Here is a 13,768-nt window from a genome sequence, read left to right as displayed (position 1 = left end):
TTGCAAAAAAAATCAGCCTATTATGAAACTTCTAGCCCCATGTTTTCAAGTTGAAAAATTTTAGACCGTCCAATTTTTGTAAATCAGTTTTGATGGGGTTAGAAGTTTTGGAATGTGATGATTTTTTGCAAGGATGATCCCCTCACCATAATGATCATCCTCACAAAAAATCAGCTTATTCCAAATCTTTTTAATCATATAAGACAAAAATGTTGTAGCTTTATGAGTAGCTTTATGTGTCTACGGAACCCCACCTATATATTTTTTTTTCCACTTGATTTTGGGCTGCTCTGAGTACACGTGCAGTTTGTGTGATTAGTCAATATGGGATTCGGTGAAATTCCAAATTTACTTTTTTTTTTTTTTTTTTGTGAAGAAAATAATTTTCCGTAGAGAAATGATCAAAGTCAAAAGTTAGCACAAAACATGCAAAAGCTTTCATCACTGTCACTTCCTCTTGTCCATAAGAATTCTATTCTCTCACACACACACACTAAAATTAAAATTACAAAATAAATATCCCTGAAAAATATACACTATTCTCTGAAAAAAAAAATTAATACCAATATCTAAGAAATTTATGTTGTTTTTCCTCTTATCTCAACTGTCAATTTGTTAGGTAACCTCATACCTCACTTAAGGTTAGAACTATTATAATAATGATAATGAGTTATAAATTGTATTATAGTTATAAGAGTTGTGATAATCTGATGTTCATTTTTCAAGCACTCTTTGTACGCTCGCATCACAAAATTGTAGATCCTTTCATCAAGATACATATGGAAAAGATTTATGATTTTGTAATTGACAAGGTAGGATGCATTTATAGAGTGTCAGAAAAAAGAGTGTTAGATTATCATTAGTCTAGTTATAAAGTTATATATATATTACAACCGCCAGTAGTCCCCATATATATTAACTATGTCACTACAGACTATACTCCTACTCACGTTTCATAGTCTTGGATAGAGGTAATATATCTACCTCAATTATGAATCACCAAACATTCCCACTTTCCATTATTCCAATCAAATCCATTGCATAGTTAAGGAAATTCCTAATGTGAAAAGTAATTCATAAAAGGAAACTAATGAATATAACAATACATAGAAAAAAAAAACATGGTGGTTTATTACTTGCAAGCTATATGTATACTACTAACCATTGAAGTGTGTCCTGCTTATTGATCAAAAAAGAAAAACACTGAAGTGCGTGTGTATGTTAATATAATGGTCATGTTGGAGTCACCTCAAGATTGACCTCATATCACACTTTCTTGGCGTGGAGGTGGGCACAGAACCATAGATGCTTTTCACTCGCATCTTCATAAAAAAAATCTATGGATCATTCATGCCTCCACACCGGAAAGTGCAATATGAGGCATGGTTTTTAAACTCGATTTCGCATCTCGTCTCGTCCAGGCCAGATACCGAGTCGTCTCGGACGAGTTTTTCGATACGTTTGAAACGTCTCGTGAGACAAACTAAAAAATTGAACGTAATTCCTAAATCTCGGTCAAAAAATGACTTTGTGAGTTGGTCTCATTCATCTCTGATACCGAGTTAACTCGGGCAATACGTCTCGGTCTCGAAGGAGTTTAAAAACCATGATATGAGGTCACCTTAGCATTATTCCATGTAATATGTAATACTCTGCGCTAATCATTTCATTGTGATATTTATCTTCAACAGGGTGGCTTGTTAATGGGCCCTTCATGTTTTGGAGCCTTTAGTGGATTCCAAGAAAGGTTGTTTCCACTTCAAAGCCGGTATGTCCATGACCTTCGCATGTGTTATCTTACTTTTCCTCACTGGATTGAAAACGGACATATTTCTGATAAAGAGATCTGGAATAAAAGAATGGTCAATAGGAATCTTCTTATACATCTTTCCACTCATATTTACATTACCCATGTCATTCTTCTTAAAGAGATTCACCATCGACGACCAACTAAAAACTCTCCTCCCAGTAATTGCCATGATGGTATCTATGACTTCGTTCCATGTTACTACTTGCCTATTAGCAGATCTCAAGCTCCTAAATTCAGAGCTCGGTCGTCTAGCCATTTCTTCCTCAACAATTAGTGCCATCTTTACATCGATCACAATTATCATCATAAGTTCTTTGTACCGTAGTCCGAAACCTGGGGTATGTATATTGCTTATCAGCTGGTTTATTGTTCTTGTGATTATCATCACATTCATCCTACTGCCGATAGTGATTTAGATTATCAGACAGATCCTAGAAGGCAAACCCATAAAGGAAATTTACCTATTTGTTATCTTTCTCATGATCTTGGGATGTTCGTTACTTGGCCAAGTGTTTGGTTTACATCCAACATTCGGAGCTATTTTATTGGGAATGGCAATACCTAATGGGCCACCCCTTGGAACTGCTTTAGTAGAAAATTTTGATTGCTTCCTTTCAGGATTGATCTTACCACTATAATTTATTGGAATTGGTGGAAAAACAAACGTCACATTGATAAGGCCAAACACTTTGTGGATCGTAACATTACTCTCTCTTCTTGGTTTTCTGGGGAAGTTTATAGGTGCCATGGTGCCTGCCCTCTACTGTGAAATGCCCTTGCAAGATGCTGTTGCACTTGGCCTCATGTTGAGTTCCATCGGCTTAGTTGATTTTCAATTTTATTATGCAACACTAGAACCTCAGGTACTACCATAATATACTTTGACATCTCCAATCCCTTCTACTGTTTTAAGTGTTTGCAACCCCAATTTTCCATGCAAAATATATTTTCTTTAATTACAAATATTAGATTCAAAAAATTAGAATTGCCTCCCAAGATCATAAATAATGAGATGAAATTAGAATTCTCTACTACTGCAATCAACATCTTTGAATGCTTGGTCGAAGCTTTGTTAGACAAAGTATTGATTGATGATTGGTTCCCGTTGAATTGAAGCATTTTTTTATAAAGAACTTGGTCCATGGGTAAAAGAAATAGGTTTCAAACCTTGAGAGAATTAAATGTTTAAAGTTCAAACTCAACAGCTAGAAACCATCAATCAGGCTAATATTTGATGTGAAGGTGCACTGTGCACCAAAGGATCCACATGATTAACATGTAACATTAGACGCACTACACCCAAATGGAAGATATTCCTAGTGATCCCAAGAAAATGAATCCCTAGGAAATTTGCATTGATACATAGAAGAAAGGCAGTTTTTCTTTCCCTGGAGGATGTTTGTCGTCCACCGTGAAATTCTGATCATTTAGTTTTGGAAAGAGTCCTGATAATATGACTCACCAGGTGGCATACTCAAATGATTCCATGACGTGGACAAGTTCGGGAACTGTAGATCTGTACGCCTTGGGATACAGGATTGCACTTCCCAATAAAAGGTGTATCCCGAGGCATACAGATCTTCGATTCTGAACTTGTCCATGTCTTGGAGTCGTTTGAGTATTCCACCTGGTGAGTCATATTATCAGGACTCTTTTGAAAATGGTACTCACAAGGGATTTCTCAAGACCTGAATTGATTACCAAAGACACTTATATTTCTACAGTTTAGACTATAAAGATGTTGAATTCTGTCCTCTAAAGTTGGAATATTTCAAGGCATTCTTGATTGACTCACTATCATAAATTTCTAACACTTGCAGACTTGATTTCTGATTGGTTTGCAGGTAATAAACCAAGAACATTTCGCTATCGTTGTTGTGTGGGCAATATTCCTAAATGCAGTCATCTCACCCCTAGTGAGATTGGTCTACAATCCTTCAAAGAGGTACCTAGCTTTCAAGAAGCGTACCATTCAGCACACCAAACAAAACACTGAACTCTGCATACTCGTATGCATCTACAACCAAGACAATGTCTCCACTATCATCAACCTCCTCGAAGCTTCCAATTCCACAAGAGAGAGACCTATTGGTGTTTATGTTCTCCACCTCATCGAGCTCTTGGGACTTGTATCACCTCTCCTTGTTACCCATCAACCATGCAAAAACATCACTAGTCATTCCACTCCCTCTGATCATATTGTCAATGCCTTCAGAATCTACGAGCAACAAAACCAAGGCGTTGTGACCGTGCAACCCTTCACAGCCATCTCACCTTTTGCAACAGTGCACAATGATATATGCACAATTGCAAACGATAGGAAGGTATCTCTAGTGATAATTCCGTTCCACAAGCAATGGAGCATCAATGGCATGGTAGAGTCAGCCAAGTGTAGGAATATCAATAATAATGTCCTAAATAAGGCACCTTGTTCAGTTGGCATTCTTCTTGATCGAGGGATCTTGAATGGCACGAGGTCTGTATTGGGAGGTGGGTCCTTCTACTGTGTAGGAGTGATCTTCTTGGGTGGTGCCGATGATCGAGAGACACTCGTTTAGACGACACACATGGCTGAAAATCCAAATATCAACGTAACAGTGGTTCGAATCCTTGCTATATATTGATAACAAATCAAGTGATGTGATGGAAAGGAGACTAGACAGTGACGTGATCAATGATTTTAGGCTCAACAATGTGTGCAGTGAGCGCAATGTGTACAGAGAGGTGGTTGTAACAGATGGTTTGGGGACACTATGTGTGATACAATCCATGGAGAGTTCTTATGATCTTATAAATGGCAGGTAAACACCAAGAAAGCAGCTCACCACTCTTATCTGGACTTGCAGAATGGAATGAGTTCCCGGAACTTGGATTTGTGGGTGACATGCTCGCTTCATCTGATTTCAAGGGCAATGTCTCGGTCTTGGTGGTGCATCAACATGCCTATGGAGCAAATTTAATATCTGATGGATATTAGGTCGAAGGACTCAAACAGGGGCGGAGCTAGTAAGGAGCTGGTTGGGGTAATTGCCCCCATAGAACTAGACACGCCTATATTTTCAACTAATTACAAGCCCCATTTTTGCCCCAACACCCTCACCTCCCTCCAATTTTTGCCCCCCTCCCCCTCCTTCAATTTTTTGTTGATGACATTGTGTCTTGACGGGGCCTTCTCATATGCTAAATGGAAATAACCTAAATATCATTTTCTTCAACTTCTAACCAAAAACTTCTGAATTTCTACCTAAAACCATTCATCTTCAAGTTCGTCAACTATACAACTAACCATAATTTGCCCCCGCGACAAGAAAATCCTGACTCCACCCCTGGACTCAAATGTGGCTATTAATGTGGCCATGTTCGACATGGATTACACAGGTGGTCGATTTGAAAAAAGTATAGAATTTAGGAAAACTATATGAAAAAAAAAAATTGTAACATTCAATTTCTTTTCATGCTAACTGAAAATAGTTACCATCTTCCGGTGGATTTCATTTTTGATATGTCTTGGTCTCTATTTTTCAGTGCACATAGTTGAGTAGGTAAAAGCTTGTGAAAGAGAACTAGAGTTAAGATATAGGAGAGGGAGAGGACATGCATTTAGAATTAGAATATTTTGAAAAACCATGTATCACATTCTTTTAGAGTAACTGACCTTATTATAAAGGATCAGATCCGTATACACATAAAGCTATTCATAAAGATATAATGTGTTTTGTGTTATATGGGCAAAAAGATTTGAAATGAGTTGATTTTTTGTGAGAATGATCTCTACAATGAGGAGATCATCCTTCTCTTCACCAAAAATCAACCCATTCTGAAATTTCTAACCCCACGTCTTCAAATCATTATATATATTATAAAAGAAAGGTTATTGCGAGTAAGTTACATGCCATGTGGCTTTTACATGTCGCTTATAGCAGTCATTTGATTAGGTGGCAAAAATGTTACACTAATATTACGCATGAGAGTGCTGTCTTTTTCGAGAGCTGGCTACTGTATTATTGGATGCTGGGTTCCAATCTGACTACAGGCCCACTAAGGACGGTTGTGCCTGATTAATGCTTTGTAGCCACTACATTCAAGAAGTTTACATTCAAAAAGTTTACATATGGGCTTGAAATCCCACTCGCAAAAAAGCCCAAGAATAGAAAGCACACATACACAATGATTCTATTGCACCCCCACCAAATAAGAACACCCTGATTCATATCTTGGGGAGCTCTTAGTAAAAGTTGGTGTGGCAAGAAGCTCTTTGAGTTGTGCTGGAGTGACCTCAAAATATTGTACCTCATATCGCACATCTTGATATGAAAGTAGATAGAAATCATAGATGCTTTTTCACTCGTATCTGAATGAAAAGTATCTCTAATTCCCATACACTTCTACATGTCAGGATGTGCGATGTGAGGTACAATGTTGAGTCCCTTCAACATTAATCAATGAGTGGTGATAATATGACTCCCCCATGTGGCATACTCAATCGACTCCCCTGATGTAGGGTGTCCAGAACCGTAGACTTTATGCCTCGGGATACACAACCACACATCCTAATAAATATGTGCAGTTGCGTATCCCAATGAAAGGAAATCTATGGTTTTGACACACCACACGTCAGGGGAGTCAATTGAGTATGCCATGTGGGGGTGTCATATTATCACGACTCATTCAATAATTATATCAGATGTACCCCCACCAGCTGTTACTTTCCTTGCTTTTGGAATTACTCTGCTATCTTCTCTCTTTTCGATGAATTCTCCTTGCCCAGAAAAAATATATATATATATATTTGAAGTTCAAAAGCGTCCATACAGATTTCCTAAACAAACCTCATTGCAACAAAATTTTGAGATTCTTAGCCAGGGTTGGGTATTAATTTTATTAACTGCCAAAATTTGGAAAAAATACAATAAATAAAATACAGAAACTGATCATGATGTGTTGTGTAAGAATAATGATATCATGACGTAGTGGATACAATTTTTTTTTTTTTTTTAGGATGATACTATGAAGTGGGATTGTCGCTTGACTGATTCTTGAGTTCATCTATACTAGCATCTTTCATTGTGTCGCAACTCAATGCAGATGGGTTAGAAGAATCTGAAAGCTGGTTAGAGGTTGATTTGCTCTTCCGTGTCTGCAATCCTGTAAATCGCGCAAGATCGATCCATTGCTGCAGCATTTACCAAAGAACAAAAAATTAGAATTAGAAACAATCACATTTGTCATGGTGATGAGAGTACATAGCTTGGCAGTCAAATTACACTAGAGGGAGTGCCAATTAAGTATACAGATCCATCCCTTAATTGGACAAGAAGGATCTCGACCGAAAAAAGATCCTTACCCATCCCTTTGTTTGGAAGAGGAGAATGATTCCGACAAAATAGGTGAAACAGGAGATCAAAGAAATATTGGAAACATGAACACATACCAACCCCTATTTAAACAAAACCATCTACCAAGATCACAAAATGAAATCCACACATTGTTGGCTATAATGCAACAATGTTCATGAAAGAGAGATAAGTTATACAAATTCTGATGACCATAGTTTTCAAATTTATAAAAATACTGAAAGGATGAAACAATGTGACTCCTCAAGAAAGTATGAAACTTAAGATGATTCTAACCTGAGTTCCCCAGTAGGAGTTGACTGTGCGGACAATAAAAGAGAGCATATTTACAAATAAAGGTTGAGAAGATAGCAAATGGTCTGAAATTCGATGCTCCACTATTCCAGCAATAATCTGCATTACAATATATGCAAATATTAGTACTGAGTTGCATCACTGGGAATCCAATCAACTACATATCAACAAACATGATCAACTTGTGAAGGTCAGCCCAGTAAAATCATCTGCTTTGGGAAATATTTTAATAGTAACAATCTTTGATCAGCATAGTCACCAATGTTTGCAACTTATTGAAAAAGTCGTGATTAAATTGTGACTTTTTTCCTTACTAATTTAATCACAATTTAACTGCGACTTCCACAATTAAATCACGAACTTTTCAATTAAATCAGGAAAAATGAAATATGAGACTGATGCACTGGTACAAGAATATGATCTTCATGAAGATGATGGTGACCATTTTTACCAATAAAAATGAGGATGAATATTGATGTTAATGAGGATGGCATTGATTTTGATGTTTTTGACTAGTTGATGAATCCTAACTCGGACTAATGATTCTTATCTTTTTTATATTTTGAAAAATATGAATCTTGACTATATTGTGGACCTGTTGTTACTAGTTGTGCATGCATGGATGAAATAAATATGAGGTTTGGTAATTGATTATTACAGTTCAATATGGTATTTAATGATATAAGATGAGAATACCACTTACAGTCCTAACCCTAACTTGATTTTCTTCCCCAGTTCTTTTTTATTTTTTCCCGATGTTACTGAATTTTTCGATTTTTCCTCTTGCCAACTTATTCCCTAACTCTGACTTGGTGGCTACACTGATCAGGGACTTCAGTAAACATTAGTAATCAAAGTTTGTTATCCAAGCAAGAAAATAATAACAAAATATGTACCTGATACCGCAGATTTGCTGATGTTCCAAGAAACCATCCATAGACAACAGCTGTCTTAAATATTGGAGATCTTTTAGTTCTATTAACAACCAATGAAGGATTCAATAATCTGCGTATAAGATACAAAACATTTGAAGCAGCCACGGCCCCAATACTGGAAATAAATCCAACACCAGCAAGTTTAAGACCCCCAAAGAGTACAGATGTGACCCTATGATTCAAATTCCAGTCCTTCCCAGCAATATTCTTTTGAAATGCGTTATCTGGGATTGATCCAAGAATACCCTTCAATGCATCCATTCTTTCAGGCTCAACCAGATCATCAGCATATGGAAGAAATGAGAGGGTTGGGGCAGGAAGCCACACAGTAAAGAAATCAACAACTGAACCCCTGACAGTATCTGTAATAACATAGTCAAGCTCTTCAAAGAAATTTTCTTTACGCCTTTCATATTGTGCAATGAGGGTGGTTGTTATTGATATAGCTTCTTCGATAGCTAGCCTATGTAGGAATTTGGGATCAACCAATAGTCTTTCTCTGAAACCCTGCATCAAAATTAATAGAGATCAAGTTTCACCAACTCAACAAATAAAACTTCAAAACAAAATGTGGACACAGCTTACCTGGAAGCGATGAGTGAGTTCTGAAATAAGAGGGTATTGCTCGAGATCAAAGAAGTTTTGTAGTACCTCTGGTGATACCAGACCAAGATCAAGTCCTTTCTGTAGGTCCTGCGTAGCATGTCAGAAACAAATATCACACGTTTTGCTAAAATTATGCTATCTTCATGAGAAAAAGAGAAGGTCAAGGTGGGATAAATCTTTAACAATAACATACATAATTTGACCACTCAGCAGGAATGAGTAACATTTAGTTTCCCATTAAAAAATACGGAGGGAATTTTTTTTTTTTTTATAAAGATATTTGATATAGTAAAAATTATAGTATGGGGAATTGAACTACAGCGGTGTTAATGAAACCACTTATCATTTTATTTTTATTTTTATTTTTGGCTAGGCAAGAAAAGTGGTTAGAGGTCAATGTGAAGGTGGGTTCAACGAGGTTTGAACCTACTCGTGTGATCAACACTCTACACTCCTTTACCAACTTAGCTAAGTTGGCACCTTCATGAAAACACTTATCATGAATAAAGGTATATCCAAACAAAGTAAGTAAATTATTTGAAGCTAATAGCAATGAAAATATCTCAAGAATGAACCCCAAGAGACTACGGAGACTGACTCACAAGTCACAAACAGAATAAAATTCACCCCTCTCTAAAATGGGAGCCTATCTTCCACTGACCACCATTTGGAAACTCAACTAGTCTATTTTGGCTCAATAGATCTCATTTTGGTCTTATCTTTGAAGAACATCTCGAATTACATGCCCTAATACTCAAAATAAAATGCAATAAAATATAAAACAAAATAATCAAGAACTTAAAAAACAAAAGAAAACTCAAAAGTTTTGAAAGATTTGCAGGAAGCTTTGCACAGAATTTCCTTGCAAGAACCAAAGCATGATTAGAAGGTTCTTAGGAACAAATAACCAACCTTGGGTAAAGCATCTCGCTTCCTACCAGCCGCATTCATAATTCGAGCGATTTCAGCACGATCAAAACAATTCCTACTACAAGGTCTTGCAGCAGAGTACCACAAAAAATCAGCGACGGGAACTTCTCCCTCTCTTCGTATCTGCTGCCTTTCGGGATCAAGTAATATAACCACTTGATTTTTCTTTTGCAATTTCTTTGAAATTCTAGCTGGCAGACCAGTCCCTCTTGATCCAAACATAACATGGCTTGCACCTGTTACTACTACTAGCATACCTGTGGAACCTCCATCTGCCATTGCTTGAAGGATAATTTGGGACATTGTATAATCCTCAACAACTCTTGATTGTGCGGATAGATATGAGCTTGGACCGAATGGAACAGATTGATTTGGAGAAACTTTTTCTATTGATGACCTGCGAGAGATGGATGTGAAGCCCGCAATGAAGCCTGAACCAGCTGGAGGAGTATACATTTTACGATCAGCCTTGGAAAGGCCACGGATACCTTCAGCTCGAACAGTTCTCAGAACCTAGCCAATGAGAAGGAAAAAAAAATCCCACAATTAAATCATAGATCCATGCAACATGGAAACCATACTGGCCAAAGGAATAGAAAAAATGTGATCAAAATTTGAAAGACAATAGTTAATCAGGTAGTGATAATGGACACAAATTAAACCAAATAAAAGAATTTTCTATAATGTGCACAGCCAATGGAGAAGACTGAATATGCACAGATGGCATATATGACCAAATTGAAAGAAAAATATAATAAATCATTTCATTTGGTGGCAAAATGACCAAAAGGTAAGGTCATACAGATAGTCGCTACAAATGCTTTAACATTGGGAAAAGAGCGTATAGAGGTTCGGGAGAAGTTCAAAGCACAGGATTAACACTAATAGAAGGTGCTTCAAAGTTCAAACCACTATGGTCCAACATGTGCTCAACCTTTATTTAATGTTGCTAATGTAAGTAACATGTCTATACAAAGTATGTCATCTAGAACATAAGGGACTTGAATAAATCATCATACATGCCCATCGGTAGCGCTATTGATTTCCATCGACTCGGACACCTACAATGGCCCCCCCTCTCCTCCCGTCTAAAGTAGAAAGTCATGGATTCCGCCCTTAAATCCATTGATCCATATAACAAAATATGATCAAATAAGTACCTCAAGTGGAGCACCACAAGCAACAAGCCGAACTCCACTATCACGACAATAACTTAAAAGAGGTTCATACTCCTCCCAGCGCTGAGGTGGCCAATGTGAGGTGTAAGACTTTAAGGTTTCACCATCAATCCTGCCATCAAGTACTGGCCTTAATATAAATAATGCAGAAAATAAGAGTTTATACAGTTCTGAAACCAAAAATGAACCACAAAAAGTGGAGCTGAGCACCAAATTATTATTGTTTCCCTATACCATTGTGTACATTCAATAAAATAACACTGATATTGTGGGTGTAATTACGTTGATGATGTGGACCAATAGGATGGGACCACGTGGCCACTAATGCATGAGGAAAGTGGGTCAGGCAGACACGTGTAGTTTATTAAGAGTCAGTATAACTCATTCATCGGATGAATGATTCCAACCGACACCCCCACGTGACAACTCCCCTGAGTTCAGAATAGGACTCGGCTAGAGAAGCACATGGCAGCATTAAACCACTCGACTAAATACAGTCGAGATCTCTATAGTTAAGGAAAGATATGGAAATGGTAGGGGATTATTGTGAATCTTGACAGAAGAATCCCTAGTTTGATCAAGATTCTATTTACGATTGTATTTCCAGATTAAGATTAGAAGAATAAGAAATAAGAAAGAGTAATAATTCGATATGGAATTAAGAAGATTAAGAGAAAAAAGATCCTAATTCTCAAAAATATAGGGATCAGATGCAAGACATTTGGAAGAAATTACCAAATGAGATTAAAAACTCCTCATCTATAAATATAGGGGAAATCACCCAAGTAAAGGACTTTTGATTAAAACCTCATCATCAAGGGTCTTGATTTAGGAAAACCTTTCAAATTTGAGAATTTTTGCAAGAATCAAAGAGAGATCATCATCAAGATTTGAGTTTGGGGGTGAGGAAACTTTTTACCTACAAATATCTATTTCGGAAGTTAGAACAAAATGACTTGTAAGGCAAAAGGATCCTTCTTTTGGAATGCATATGTTCAACAATTCCATCTTAGCTTCATAGAGTAAAAAAGTCAAAATCTTGCGATGATTTGTTTGAATACACATAAAAAGGTAAATTTTTTACTTTAGAAAGTTATAATGCTTGATCGGATTCATGTAAGAAAACTATTTTTAAAAAGAGTTTGGATCTTATGCACCCAGGGTGGAGGATTGAAATCCTCCTCCCACACCCCAATACATGCCACATAAGCCAAAATTCAAGGAAATTATAAAAATGAGATATTTTAGGCAATAATTCCTTAAATTTTGGCTTACATGGCATTTATTGAAGTGTGGGAGGAGGGTTTCAATCCTCCACCCTGGGCATGGGACTCTTTTAAAAAGTAAAAATCGTAACTTTTTTTTAAATGCAAAAACAAACTACTTTCTAAGAGTTACTTTCTTCCTAGTAACTTTCTACTTTTTATCCAAACTGGCTCAATAAGTTAAATGAACATATTATGCTATTTCTATCTTAATAAAAGAAGAATATAACAGTTCACGGATTGTGAACAAATTTAACCATAAAAATAAAATATGAAAATGAAAAAAATATAAAATTTCACAGAGAGTAAACCTCTTATCCATGTATAGATTGAGTTGTTCCTGTAAATTGCAAGGAAAAGCTTCAAAAGCCAGAGAAATCGATCTTTCCTGCTCGAAACACTTATTTCTCAAAGTTTTCACGATCTCAAGCTCAAGTTCCTTATCATCACGAACAGGAACCTGTTCAGCTTCCCCTAAAAACACAATTCGAGCATTCAACAACTTCTCCCAAACTCTTCTCTTATCCTTCCCAACAGCGAGAGGTTCTCCAATCGCAGTTGCATCATAAACCCTAGAAATTATCACAGCTTCCTTCTTCATCTTCTCCTCAACTGCAGAAACCGGCACCGGAACCTGAACTGGAACCATTGCGACGGTTTCGGATCCTTTCTCATCCGCTCTCGCAACCATAGATCGCAGAGAATACGATCCAATCGCCAAAATTGGTGTGACCAACATTTCTCGTCTCGTTCCACCTGGATTCCGGCTAGTTTTATCGGAATTTTCATCATTTTCGGATGAATTCCGGCAATAACGAACGGAAAATTTTACTCGAGTTAGATTTTCCGGAGAGATTGGCCGGAAGTTCAGAGAATTAGACGTGAATTTCTGGGAAATATGAGCTGAACTGTTACGCTGTAGAGAGCAGAGAGACACTGGTTTGTAAGAGTGTAACTGAGGTTTCATTTCCAATTCCAGATGGCGAAACCAAAGATACTACATTGTTTTTGGTTTTGAATAGTGTTGACAACCTCGTCCAAGTCTCTATCTAGTTCCTGATCGTTAGATTGTTTTGCTATTTAGAATCTCTAAGAACATCTAACAGTTTTAAATTTTTATGGTTTTTTACAGTTATAATAATATTTTCATACGTTGCTGGATTTATTCAATTTGAGTGGTGAAGCCAACAAAAGAAAGTTGTTGGAAAGTACTTTGCCACGTCATACGATAAGTTTGAGTACGAGAAATGAGATTCCGTCCAAGTCTCTAATTTTTATCGTTAGATTGTTTTGCTATTTAGAATCTCTAAGAACATCTAGCAGTTTTAAATTTTTATGATTTTTCACAGTTATAATAATATTTTCACACGTGGTTGGATTTGTTCAATTTGAATGG

General features: G+C 36.8%; 1 protein-coding gene and 1 pseudogene across 1 annotated transcript; one reads left to right on the top strand and one right to left on the bottom strand.

Annotated features, from left to right (window-relative positions):
- Positions 1–1,770: 1,770 nt before the first annotated feature.
- Positions 1,771–4,787, top strand: LOC147385088 (cation/H(+) antiporter 15 pseudogene; annotated as a pseudogene).
- A 1,867-nt stretch (positions 4,788–6,654) lies between these two features.
- Positions 6,655–13,586, bottom strand: LOC147385087 (protein RETICULATA-RELATED 5, chloroplastic-like). Its single transcript, XM_086425168.1, has 7 exons — positions 12,684–13,586; positions 11,090–11,219; positions 9,912–10,442; positions 8,979–9,086; positions 8,355–8,900; positions 7,441–7,557; positions 6,655–6,983 (listed from the first exon to the last, which is right to left on the bottom strand). Exons 1-7 carry the CDS (start codon positions 13,337–13,339, stop codon positions 6,816–6,818), a joined length of 2,256 nt encoding a protein of 751 aa, XP_086281294.1. The 5' UTR covers positions 13,340–13,586; the 3' UTR covers positions 6,655–6,815.
- Between the last annotated feature and the right edge of the window lie 182 nt (positions 13,587–13,768).

The sequence above is a fragment of the Akebia trifoliata genome, chromosome 15, assembly GCF_017979445.1.
Source record: "Akebia trifoliata isolate Shusen 1 chromosome 15, ASM1797944v1, whole genome shotgun sequence".
NCBI lineage: Eukaryota > Viridiplantae > Streptophyta > Magnoliopsida > Ranunculales > Lardizabalaceae > Akebia > Akebia trifoliata.
Note: the sequence above shows the minus strand (reverse complement) of the source record. Positions and strands in the feature narration are given on the sequence as shown.